Genomic DNA, 13,595 nt, shown 5'->3' on the forward strand with positions numbered 1-13,595 from the left:
CTTGTGTTTCTCATTTACGAACTCGGGTACTTTGGGAAATGACAATGACCGCCGCTGGGTCACAGGCTTACGGAGTCTTATGACCTATTCATAAATTATTTTTGACAGCGTCGTCACCCTTCCCGTACACACCTATATGCTTTCCCAACTCCACATGAAGTGGCACTCTCCAGTTCTGACACCGTAGAGAGAACGCAGGCACTCCGTAACTTTTGAGGGCAAAGCACCTTGTGGCTCGGGCTGTCCGAGTCTCATGCAGTCACGGTGCAAAAACACCGGGACGCTTGTTTTCCGCTTCTCGGCTCTGGCAACTCTAATCTTCATTAATGAAATTATTACCAACGCAGCCCTCACACCCCACATCATGAGAAAATGGATTCAGCCGCCAAGATCTCCACCTCCTTACTGCCCCTGCTGTAAAACGTCAGTGTCCTACATCCTCAAACACATAATCTGGTACTGCGCCGCATTTTCTTTGTACCACCTTATACTCAACAACGCTATGCCACATGAGACCTCTCAAGACGACCAGCCCCCTCCCCCCCCCCCCTTGGATAACCATAATTTCCTAACATCCCTCGCGGTGTTCTGCCTAGAGAGTGGTCTCTCAAGATTAGTGTAAACAGAGGTCTACCCCGGTCGTAATGGTTGACTTGACTTGAATCATATGATTCCAACCTTAGCCTGGCTCTGCTTACGGCCGTGATCTCTTCTATGGCGTTCAAGGACCCACAATTTGTGGTACTCGGCTACTTCTTTCTACCACTTTCCTCTCTTCCCGTGTTTTGGTTGCATGGCCTTCCCTTCGAAATAAAGGTTTAGAACAACAGCAACCAAAGGCTAGCGCTAGAACGTAACGCGAAATAAAATAACACACCGGGAAACTCGTTTCGCAATGCCTCGCGCTAGAACGCTTCGTGTTTCAAAGACACGTGATTTACAGCAAAGCTGTATATCCCCACCGCCCAGAGAATTCATCTCCGTGGTCAAAAACACCAAAAGCGTCAAGGCATAAGAGAAATATCGCAGCATCTAAACCGCATTATAGACTCCATTCCAAACCGCATCACACATCAAACCCGTATCATACTCTTATGCACTGCATGCTTGGCCTCTCCCCAGGTCTCACGTTAGTGGAAATGGCGGTTTTTTTCCACACCTTGCCAGCAACGTCAGAAGTGGCTTTCCCGCGTGGCCAACACTTCTGTCTGACTTCTCCGCATAGCGTATGCTGCTCTGTATACCGATGCTCCGGACCGCATGTTTCTCCGTATTTTCAACATAGCGCATGCCTCTTCACAACATTGCAACTGCGCAAAAAACGCAGACACCAAAAGGCAGGCATAGTATAGGTGTAATGGTGAGTTCAACTCAAATTGTTATGACACATAAACAAATTAACAGACGTCATCGCAGGGCTTCTATTGCACTACATGGCTTTAAGATTTCGGGAGCTAAATTATATTTAAGCACAGCGGATGCGCTATCTAATGCTATACTCATTTGTTGTTTACCGTTCGGGCGGGCTGAAGCGTGGTGTTGACTCGTTTCGGGCCATTCTAATGCTAGGAATTTATTGCGGTGAAGAATTACATCTAGTAACCACAAAGAATACGAGGAACGAGAAAGAGAAAGGAAAATAGGCAAGCCGGAATTCTCAAGGATGGCTCTCTTTGAGCATCGTGCTGAAGTGGTTTTCTCGTTGAACGACAGACTGGGTAAAAACAATCGCCTTGAAGCCCTTAAATATCTGATCAACGCAACGCGCCTTCTGAGTACGCGGTAATCATATACTCATATTCGCACAGAATGATTAGTATGATTGTTGGTTATTTATATTGAGAGCAGTATATGTACAGTGTAAGGTGCATCATTTTCAGATCCTACACCAAGAGAGGGAAGAATCTACTTCACGGACTACCACTACTGCGCCGTTGTAGACGTGGAGTTTCGCGGACACCGTGAGACCCTTTTGTGTTTATTGATAAGCATAGTTAGAAGACGTTTTGTGCTGCTTTTTTTAGAAAACGCAAACCAATTTGCCCCGACTTTCTATTCTGTACAGCCACGTGTCAAGTCAGAACTGGAAGAATAAAACTTGGCTGACGCAAAAAGAAAATGGCGTCGTGTTGATAAGCGGTAGAAATAGTTCATCATACTCCTGTGTAACGCCAGGGGTTTCCTGTGGCGCGAATGATTCCTGCCTGTTAAATGAGTCCTGCCTCTCTTGTACGTGATGAGTGCATATCTTAAAAAAGCCGCCTTTCTTTTAAGAGGCAAAATAAAGAACGGATTGATTTTTATTTGGGAGTTCGTCCTAGAACCCCATATAACAATATTAGATATTTGCATAAACGTTCAATGGATATGGAGAGATATCAGGACGATTGAATTTTCTATGGCTATCTTACGTTCGAACTTAGCCCACCAAGAAGGCTAAAGAACCCAAGTATCACAGGAAGGATGCTGGAAAAGGTTTAGGGCAAGCAAGCTACGATGACTAGAACACTGCACCAGATTTATCCGTAAATGTTTCACGTCGATATCGAAACTGTTCATGACCTTTGCAAGGCTATAGATAAATTCAAACAGGTAGATGATGTATGTATAGACTTTGCGAAGGCATTCGACAAAGTTCCGCATCATAATCAGTTTCACAAATTGTGAAGGCTATGAAGTAGTCAGGCTATTATTTCGTGGATCGAGGAGTGCTTACGTAATCGTTTTAAAAGCATCGGAATCGGGACAAGCTTATCCGAAAAATGCGAAGTTCGGTCTGGAGTGCCTCAAGGCTCCGTTTTAGGACTGTGATTGTTCCCATTGTGCATTAATAATGTTCCTGCCATTGTCAACCCACCTGTTAAGATGAAACTTTTTGCGGACGATTGTTTAATTCATTCTCGTGCACTTTGCCCCAACGTTTAGATTCACCGTAACAAATACCTGCAAGCATTACATTTATTGCGCGAACGCTGGGGCATGGAAGCAAATTAATACGCGGATAGGCGCATAAATAAATACGCGGATAGGCCTGCTACACATGCGTTTTTTCGTGCAGTGCTGACTCGCTGCCCGCCTCGTTTTGTTTGATCGTACTTCTTTGCAGCTAAATAGCCGTGTGATCTTGTATGTGGCGCCCCGATTCTCGCAAGGCTTCGCGGATATATCTTATGTGTCCAAAGCACCATTTATTTATTTATTTTTCAAAGTGTAATTAATTAATTGATTAATTAATAATATAAATATTTAAAATTTTACTTATTAAATAAATAAATAAATAAACGTCTATGCTGCAAAATGTATTGTTACAGTGAGATAGCCGCACGGGATGCACAAAAATAGAAACTTTTAACACGCTTTTTGACCCAATTCCGGAAAGGAGATCGAAAGTGCTCGTTGATGTATGCATGTATGTGTGTGTATGCACTTACACAAATTGTGATATCTGCAGAAACAGCGGAGCTTTGGATTGTCCATGCGAAGATTCTGTTTAGCTTCGGCATCTTTCTTGATCATAACGTTATAGTGGACTTAGCGCTAATTACCATGTAACCTGTTTTCGGATACTTTCAATAAAGTAAGACTTAGAAACGTTTTCTGTAATCATAGCCACCCGATAGATGGCCATACTTCAATTTGCGAACCACCATGCGGAAAAACCAGCTTACAAAGACTAAGCTTATGGAGTATATCCTTAAAGTGGGCTTCACTTCCAAGCGCGAATGCATTCCTGGGAAGGAATATTTCAGGGGGCAATATAAGGCGTCCTATGTCAAAATATGAAGGCCATAGGATTTGATTGATTGTAGGGTTTAACGCGCCGACGCAACGAAGGCGATGAGGCGCGCCGAAGTGGAGGGCTCCGGATTAATTTTGACCACCTGGGGATATTTAACGTGCGCCGAAATCTCGTACACATGCGTCGCTTTTCGCCTCCATCAGAAAAGCGGCCGCCGCGGCCGGGAATCGAACCCGCGACCTCGTGCAGAAGGCCATAGGAGCTTTCTTTTGTTTTCACAAATTTTTCTAAGCTTGAGAAAGCTATTGGTGTCATGGAGTCACGCTCTCTCTAGAGCAGGTTTCCACAGAACGAGCGTAACACGACACGAGCAGAGAATATTGTCAAGGGCAGCGCTAGAAGAGCTCCGCTGTTAACCCAACGGGCCTCAGTTCATTCACAGCGGCGAGGTTTGATGACCTGCGGCTGCACGCTACGTCACAGCGCCATATGCTCGATGTAGGGGCGATGCACGGCTCTCTTCCTCGTGAACGTCAGCAGCAGAGCGACCGAACGCCGCACTAACAATTTATCAACCGCTGCAAGCACCCGCGCGAGAGTGAGGGCGAAGTTTGGCATCACTCGGGGCGCACAGGCAGGAGCGCGCGGAGGGCAATAGCCGGTTCCGGGGCCCGTATGCTGTTTTTACTGATAGTACTAGCATCTAAAATAGGTCAGCGTTCGTTTTTGCAGGTTAGGGGTTTCGAATTATTTCATCCTTCGGAAGGCGAAAAACTCAACTGATGTGCGAACAGGGAGGCTGCAACTCTTGTGGTAACATACATGCTTTTTTTGTGAGCTGAAGGCGCACTCAGCTGATAGAATTCGTGGCGTGATGTTATTTTTGTACTGTTCGCAAGAATAAGGTTCTTTCGTGCCTACGATGAAGAGAATTGCCCGCATTTAGTTTTTGCCCATGATGTAAACTCTCTGAGTTCGCACCAAATTTTATGCGTAATGAGCTCGGCCATTCGCTTAATAAACTCTGTTCCGAACCATAACCATTGCTGACAAGAAGACAACAAGAGTATAAAAAAAAATAAAACACTGTGCAAAGGTGCCCTACATGGAGAATGAGAACATGAAAAAACGCGCAGTATAGGTACATTTATATGCGGTAAAGTTTGGACACTTTAGTTGAGCGATTAGCACAATGAATGCTTTTTTCACATGGTTTTCGGTGCGGAGGTGAGGCAGTAGAGTAAAAAAGAGGCCATGGAGGGGTTGCTGTTTCTTTGACCATGTTGTTCTGTATGAAGACCACCGTAATAATTCGTTTCATCCTACAATAGATCCCTCTTCACATGCTTCATTTGATGAATCTATCATACTGTATTTGCAGTTACAAGCTAGCACAAATTTTCACTGAGAAAATTACTCCCACCTCGCCTCGCGGGAACCCCTGTGTAGATGCGACGCATAGGGGGTTCCGTTGTTGTTTCCGTTAGGTTGATTCTCCCATGGCGTGAAACGTGCCGTGAACCCCATGCCGCGGCTATGACGCAACACAATCCCACACAATCCACTTTAATCCAATCCAATCCAAATCCAGTCCAATCCAATCCAATCCAATCCCAGCCAAGCCAAGCCAAGCCAAGCCAAGCCAAGCCAATCGAATTCAATCCAATGCCCCTCCCGAGAGAGTGGAGGAAAGGAGAGGAGCTATCAGAGATGAGAGGGGTTGAGCGGCGGAGAGCGCAGCTCGCGTGGCGAGGAGAATGGGGGAGGGGTTTAGCCGGACAACGACGCCGTATGGAGGGACAAGGCGAGTGAATGAGATGCAGTCGCATCTAAAAACAGGTTACAGCACTAGTTTTTTGCCCCCTCATAACAATAATCATGTCACCTCATATGTGCAGGCGTCATGTTACTGCGTTCCTGATGATGAACAAGCACGTAGGGCATGGCCGATTGCGATGCCCTGCGTGACCAAACAGCCCGACTTTCTTCACAGCACTTCACTTAAGTCGATTTCTTTGAATAGATGGCGAACTTGCAACTCCGCCCTTGGTGGCGCAGCGATGGTGTTTTCGACGCATAAGATATCTCCGCGAAGACGTGCGAGAATCGGGGCGCCACATACAAGATCACACGGCTATTTAGCTGCAAAGAAGTGCGATCAAGCAACACGAGGTGGGCAGCGAGTCAGCACTGCACGAAAAAACGCACGTGTAGCACACGTATCCACGGGAGGTTCTACCCTTTAACATGGCGCCAAAAAGACGGTTCGTTATGGCTCCAACAGAGGGCAGCACTTTTTTATAAGGCCTATAAAGGTACCGGTGATAACACAGTGTAACTGCGCGGCACTTCAGAAATGCACTACGGCAGTTTAATATGGACGTTCAATGCACCGTTAAACTCTCTGAAGCCAAATGAAGCCGTCTACATTTTTTATATTTTTGGCTCCAGTTCAATTTTCATCTCGGCGTAAATTTTGGAGCCGAACCGCTTGTTCTGAAGTAAAAGACCAAAGAAAAAATTAGTAATGGCTTAGCTCTGCTATGCCAGGATATACGTAGTGTGAGCTAAGGTTCAGCAATCCAGTCCAATCCAGTTAAGTCCAGTCCAGTCCAGTCCAGTCCTGTACAGTCACTGCTCGTCGCGCATGCTCAGCACGGCTCTTCACGAGGCATGCGTAACGGCTATCAAGTGGCTCCGGCGCAGCGTCAGACTTGGCTATGAGGCTATAATTGACTTGGCTATAATTGAGGCGCACACCTGGGCACGCGCCGGCGCCAGTGCGTCTGCTTGTGGCTGTGACGCCACACAATCCAACACAATCCACGTCAACCCAATCCAATCCAACCCAATTCCAATCCCATCCAGTACAATCTAATCCAATCCAAGCCAATCCAATTCCCTTCGCGCTTGCGCAGAACGGCCCTTCACGGCACACGCGAAACTGCTCAACCTCGGCCAGTGTAGCTCACGCTAAAAAACCACGTATAACCAAGCGCTAACTTCCAGCATCTCTAGAAAAATATCACATATTGAATCGAATTGGTGCCCTCTAAAAAGACACTTAAAACGGCCATGCAGACAAAACACACGCTTGGTTCATTCGCAAGATTGCCTTGTTAGAATCATGCTCACACCACTTTTAACGTAAGCTTCGCTCAAATAAGGTACATAATTCGAAAAAAGCAGAATGACCATTTGACCGATTAGCTCATTTCTTGCTACACAACTTTTGAGGTCATATGTGCCAGCTCTGCGATTGGCCGAGGCCGGCAAAAGCAAACGCAAATTAGGAAGGGCTCATCAGCTTGCCGAGCGAGCTATTTGCAATTAAATTTAGGACACATTTCTTTATGGCAGTAAGGATGTTGGTATAAACAGTGGAAGTTACGAATGTACACGTGAACATAGAAATAGCGATGCTTACTGCTGTTGGTACTGCGCGCACTATGCTTGTTTTAGGTGCACAGAACTGCGGCGCTTTGGGGTTCTCTAAGACGGCATTGGTCGACTGGCGCAAGCAACGGTGTCTTACGTGACCATTTGTCGAGCGACCACTATGTTTCACGAAACGATTATTTTCTATCTCGACAAAAACAAGCCACGTACAAATGCTCTCAAAAACAAAACAAAGACAGAAAACGGCCCACCGCGGAATCATGGCGCCATCTAGGTTGACTAACGGTAAACGAGGCTCCGAAGCGCACCAAGTTTATCTTGAAGACCTGTTCTTATTATGCCTTTGCAGACGTCACGAAAACACACGATTTGGCGGGATAATCAAACTTTTAACATAATTGAATAATTTCTCACACGTAATCTTTCGAATAAAACAAACTTGTATTTTTTCTGCATGGTCCCTTTAATTCAGGCCCCAATTCTTTTCCTAGTCAAGTATTTCGTCCCCCAACCCAGATATCGCTATTGCAAAATTAGGGAGAAAATGAGTTTGTTTGTGTTAAACAATTCTTAAGAAGCCTAAGAGAGGGTTTTTATAAATGCATTGCATGGAGGCCAAAAAAAAAATGTTGCAGATAGGTGGGGGAGAAGCCTAATGACGCGCTAGATAATTTAGCATTTTTCGCACATTCCCTCTGATACGAGTAAAAGTGAGAAATGAAAATGATACCACCGCACTATCTGAAATCGATTCGGAAACCGCTACCCTTCCAGAGTGCACCCTCTGGACCCGAAGAGAAGTGAAAGACGCGGTGCCCGAGATGTGCATTGAGCCCTTCGTTGACACTTGTGGCGTGATAGTTCCTGAGCACAGCCGGGACCTTTGCCCGGATGGTGAAGGCGACTATTAAGGCAAGTTTTCTAATGTGGTTTTCACCGTTAAAACTTGAACCTTAAGTATTTGAAGCGTTCAGTGAATGCAACATGCTAGAAAAAAAATCCCCTGTTTCATATCGGAGTTATTTAAAGGCAGAATACCAAGTATCAAACAATGCCAGGGTGCTTGATTTTTTTCAACGGCCTTCGTGTTAGAAACGGACATTCAAGGTACAGTCGCTGTATGTGGCGGTAGTATTAAAATATAGTTTACCTAGCGTTACAAACGTCATTGCTCTCATATACAGCCTATGCGCACATCTGATGTATTTGTTATTTTCATTTTGCTTATCGTGTTAGCTGCAAGCGGGTTTGAAAGGTTCGAGCCATTCTATTGTAGAATGACAGAACATTATCTTTCAAATATTCAGATTTCCTACGCCTTCATATAAGCTCCATGAGAAAGTAATCTACCACACTCTTACGTGTAGGCGCGGGTACATATGGCTTAGTTGAAGGTTTCTTCGAGATACAGAATTTCGTCCCCACAAAGAATAATCTCATTAAGCAACAGGGAGAAAGTCGCTAATATAAATGAGGATGAATGCACACACCCACCGTCACGGTTATAAAGAAATGTATATTTCCGTACTTCCGAACAATTTTGTGCAAGACCATCAGCCTAAAACGTATTGTTACGATAAAGCGATATGTGAAGCCATCCACGCTTTTGTTTTCCATACTATTATGGTCTGATCATAACTACATTTCATTATGTTCGCGCACTGGTGTAGGTGTAAGATAGTATATTACCGTCTACTGGGCGCAGCCAAATAATACGCCGGCTTCATTTTATCGACTGCTTTTATGATGTTCGCTATTAGAAAACGTAAGGCCGCCTAGTGAAAACGTCGACCCTATGGTGTGCAGTTCGTAATTTGTTCCCAGAAGCAAATTTTTGAAATTAATTTTTGTTCAGTAGATCCTCACCGAGAAGTGTTTTACATGCCTTACTCTTCTTATGTTAAAAAAAAAAAAATCCCGCCACTCGCCTTGTTTTCTGTAAATAAGATTTTAGGTTGTTTTACATTACCTTCTCTTCATCTCGCACTACATTTTAACTAATTTTGATGAATTCATTTTCCAGATTTCCTGGAGATAATAGTGATCAAGGTGAAAGGGCCTAGTACCAATCTGTGTAAGGCAATGTTTAGACACCAAAAAATAACATGACGAGGCGGCCAGAGAAAAGCTGCACATTGCACTGGTGGAGGCATCAAGACGCCGTGTACTCAAGACTTCGTGAGGAACACAAATAAAAAAAAATATGCGTATAAAAATGCATAGTAAGAGCGCATCAGCAGTCCTACTGTGGTTGTTTTCACTGAAAGTTCTTTATAGCTGTATTTATATGCTGAGTTATTTACGGTTGTATCATGTTCTTTTCTATCTTTTGCACTAATGATGTACATTTTCCTTAATACAGCGATTATATATCAGAGCTCCGTCAATTGTATACTTTTGCGCTGTCGTAAAACATAGTGCATGGTCAGTGCTCTTTCATAATTTTTATTTGTGTTTCAGCCATTTTCGGGGGGGGGGGGGAAGGGGGGGGGCGGTTTATTTGCGGCTTCGTTGTGCGTGGGTACTGTAGAAGATTAAAATTTCTTATGTGATAATTTATTTTTATTTTCTTTGTTAGCATCTTGTAGTTTTTTTTTAAATTGCTCTTGACCAAACATAACTGTTCCCGCTAGCAAATCAGTTGCGCCGCAATTTTGTAAGAATTAATCACGCTACATTGTGTTATTTTTCGCGATTTTGTAAAAACGCTTTTCGGTTAGGTGCTTCGGGGTTTCTTTTAATGTCGCCTTCGTTCAGGGAATGCGGTGTATAAAATACATGCAGTAGCCCACCGATTCTTCGGACGTGGAGGGTAACAAACATTAACCCGAAATAAAGAGCAGTCCGAAAGATCGGCAAGCCAAAAGCTTATTTTATTTCATTTACATAGGACTGAAGAAGTCGCGAATAGTTTCTTGCCTTAAATTCCTCGTTCATCTGAGAACGTCTGCTGTATATCGGCAAGCTTCACGTTTGCCTCATAAATTGAAGCATCACAGCAAGCCGGCCTAGTTGGAAACGATTCATGATTGGACTTGCGCAAAACAAACGGGGACGAGGGAGGAACGACAAGGACGAGCGCATCTAACAACTGGTTTAATTTCTTGGAAGAAAGACATATCTACCCCACAGACCTGCGTAAAACATCTCAGTAAAAGCTTTACAGCGCACACACATCACATAAGTAGATGAGCGTCTACAAAAAATGCGACAGCAGCGTCAATTCCTTATCTAACAAGGCCACAGAAGGGTGGCTGATGCACTTGTCTTTGTGCTGTGAGATTAAAAACGCTTCCACAATCTCTCTTGAATTTTGTTTAGGATGCGAAAACAACACCGAAGTTTCCTCTAAGATAGGTGCGCGATCACTTCTTTTACATTTTTTACAATTAGTGGTCAAGTGTGTGTAAGGCCTTCCTTTTAAACTTGAAGCATGTTCTCTTAATCTAGTATACAGGCACCTTCCGGTTTGTCCAACATACACCTGCCCACATAGCAAGGGTATCCTATAAACCACGTTTTTTACACATTCAACAAATCGAAGCCTGTGTTTGACATTGCATACATGGTTGTATTTGCCTTTTCCTTCATATTTCTGTTTTACCCTTGAACACACACTTCCTATTTTGTTTTTTGCAGAGAAAACCACTTTCACACCATAGTTCTCTGCCACCTTTTTTAGACGGTGCGAAAGGCCATGTACATACGGAATAACGGTCACTTTGGATCGTTGTGCGCATTCTTCAGGTCTAACTTCCTGTACGTGTTTCAGCTTCCTTAGTATCCTCTCACACGAAGCCTGCTACACATGTAAAGGATAGCCGGCTTCCCGCAAACGTGACACCTGTAGTCCAAAAGCCTCATTTACCGAGTGAAGTTAGACGTACAGGAAGTTAGACCTGAAGAATGCGCACAACGATCCAAAGTGACCGTTATTCCGTATGTACATGGCCTTTCGCACCGTCTAAAAAAGGTGGCAGAGAACTATGATGTGAAAGTGGTTTTCTCGGCAAAAAACAAAATCGGAAGTGTGTGTTGAAAGGTAAAACAGAAATATGAAGGAAAAGACAAATACAACCATGTAGCAATGTCAAACACAAGCTTCGATTTGTTGAATGTGTAAAAAACGTGGTTTATAGGATACCCTTGCTATGTGGGCACGTGTATGTTGGACAAACCGGAAGGTGCCTGAATATTAGATTAAGAGAACATGCTTCAAGTTTAAAAGGAAGGCCTTATACACACTTGGCCACGCATTGTAAAAAATGTAAAAGAAGTGATTGCGCACCTATCTTAGAGGAAACTTCTGTGTTGTTTTCGCATCCTAAACAAAATTCAAGAGAGATTGTGGAAGCGTTTTTAATCTCACAGCACAAAGACAAGTGCATCAGCCACCCTTCTGTGGCCTTGTTAGATAAGGAATTAACGCTGCTGTCGCCTTTTTTGTAGACGCTCATCTACTTATGTGATGTGTGTGCGCTGTAAAGCTTTTACTGAGATGTTTTACGCAGGTCTGTGGGGTATATATGTCTTTCTTCCAAGAAATTAAACCAGTTGTTAGATGCGCTCGTCCTTGTCGTTCCTTCCTCGTCCCCGTTTGTTTTGCGCAAGTCCAATAATGCCTCATAAATATTGGCCAAAAACGCCAGTGTTGGCCATGTCTTCCGTTGACGGTTGCGGGCAGTCGGGAGTGTCTTCGTCGGAGTCAGAGTCGCTTTGCTCAGGGCATTCGGTTGGCGCAGGATCTCGTCGTTCGTTAGCTCCACGCACAAAAGTGGTTTCTAAAAAAGCATTCCGGATTTCAAGACTGCTTCCTCCGCAGCCTACATGCAAAATTATGGCTAGCCACCATATTACACCATATGATAGCCAACAAAATCGAAGTTTGTTACCCGGGCGGGAGTCAAGCCAATCCCCATCTAATTCGAAGCCAGCCAAGGGGCTGAGCATTCAGAAGGGCGCTGCCCTGGAGTCGCACAGTGGCTTGTCGCAGAAAATTTGGTCCGCATACTTGAACTTTTGGCTTTATTTTGTCTGAAATATCCGTTGTTTATATACATTACTGCTATGGGACAGCTGGTGCTTCCTCGGTGAAGTCCGGAATAGTATCTAGGAAGTAAGAATTTTTTCAGTCCGAAAAAAACGGTCGGCTATTGTACTTGCGGTATAGCTGATTCATTTATGTCGAATTTTTTTCGTTGTTTTTGCTGTTTGCTATTGTAGAATTTCATTCGACCAATTCTCTCGATCGATGCCAACATAACGGACTTAACTTCACCAATTCTGCTCTTCAGATTAAACGCAGGGCATTCCACAGTTGATTTATATTTATGATTTCTCAGTCATCATATTTTTAGCCATCAGTTTTCAGTCATCACTTAGGAATTTGCAGTAATCCATTAGTCATAATCTCGCTCCGTTCTAATAAAAAATTCGTGAGTTGATCCTATTGATGACCAGTGAGGTATGTTGTCAAATTTAGAAGCTGTTTTTCTGTTCTGGTAGAAAAAAAAAGAGAAAATAGGCCCAGAAAAGAAGTCCTATATCACCAGAATTAGTACTTTCTGTTCGGCGCCTAAAGTGTTTTGCTTGGAGCTTAAAGGGGCCAGGCAGAAAACAGGCATTCGGCAGATTGCCTCGTTAGAATCATACTGACAGCACTTCTACAGTAAACGGCGCTGAAATAAGCTATATAACTAGGAAAAAAGGAAATGACCATGCGACCCACTAGCTTATTTCCCGCCACAGAACCTACCATATCATATTTATTTTATTTATTAATTTAAGAAAAGAACATACTGCAGACAATGTAGGCCCAAGTTGGAGGGGCATAAAGTGGCTACACTATCAATGATACAATAATACAAACAGCAAAAGCAGAAACAAAGAAAGCAAGTATGAAAGACTTGTCTCCAGCTACAACTCAACATTTGGTTGTACTAAACCAAAGCAGTTAAGAAAATGTTCCGGTGTATTGTTACAATCCTTAATGGTGCGGGGTGAAGAGAGAACATTTAGGCAGGTTGGTAGAACCGAACATTGGGGTTAAGGACAGAGAATGGAAATGGCGGGTACAGCGAGTGGCAAGGGGTTTCAAGACGGGACTCCAGTCCAAAGGAAGTTTCCGTTGGTAAAATAAATACAACAATTGAAGGCGGATAAACTGTCCTCTGGAATCAATCGTTTGAAGTCCGTTGTTGCGGTCGTGGGTTCGATTCTCGGCCGCGGCGGCCGCTTTTCTGACGGAGGCGAAAAGCAAAAACTCCCGTGTGTACACGATTTCGGCGCACGTTAAAGATACCCAGGTGGTCAAAATTAACCCGGAGCCCTCCACTACGGCGCGCCTTATCGCCTGCGTTGCGTCGGCGCGTTACACCCTACAATCAATCAAATAAATCGAATTCTGTTGTGCGCATCAGCTCAGAAACAGAATCTGTGCGATTAAATTTAGAATAAA

General features: G+C 44.0%; 1 protein-coding gene across 2 annotated transcripts in view; it reads left to right on the top strand.

The window, feature by feature from the left end:
- Nucleotides 1-9,365, top strand: part of LOC144151315 (uncharacterized) — a 49,827-nt gene extending 40,462 nt beyond the window's left edge. For both annotated transcript variants that reach the window (XM_077682321.1, XM_077682320.1), the window contains exons 4-6: nucleotides 1,881-1,961; nucleotides 7,913-8,050; nucleotides 9,162-9,365. In XM_077682321.1, the coding sequence (XP_077538447.1) occupies nucleotides 1,881-1,961; nucleotides 7,913-8,049 (218 nt within the window). In that variant the 3' untranslated portion in view covers nucleotide 8,050; nucleotides 9,162-9,365. The remainder of the gene's footprint in view (nucleotides 1-1,880; nucleotides 1,962-7,912; nucleotides 8,051-9,161) is intronic.
- Nucleotides 9,366-13,595: the final 4,230 nt, after the last annotated feature.

Source organism: Haemaphysalis longicornis, unplaced genomic scaffold, assembly GCF_048455015.1.
Source record: "Haemaphysalis longicornis isolate Haplotype H1 unplaced genomic scaffold, Haemaphysalis longicornis Haplotype H1 scaffold_9, whole genome shotgun sequence".
Taxonomy (NCBI): Eukaryota; Metazoa; Arthropoda; class Arachnida; order Ixodida; family Ixodidae; genus Haemaphysalis; species Haemaphysalis longicornis.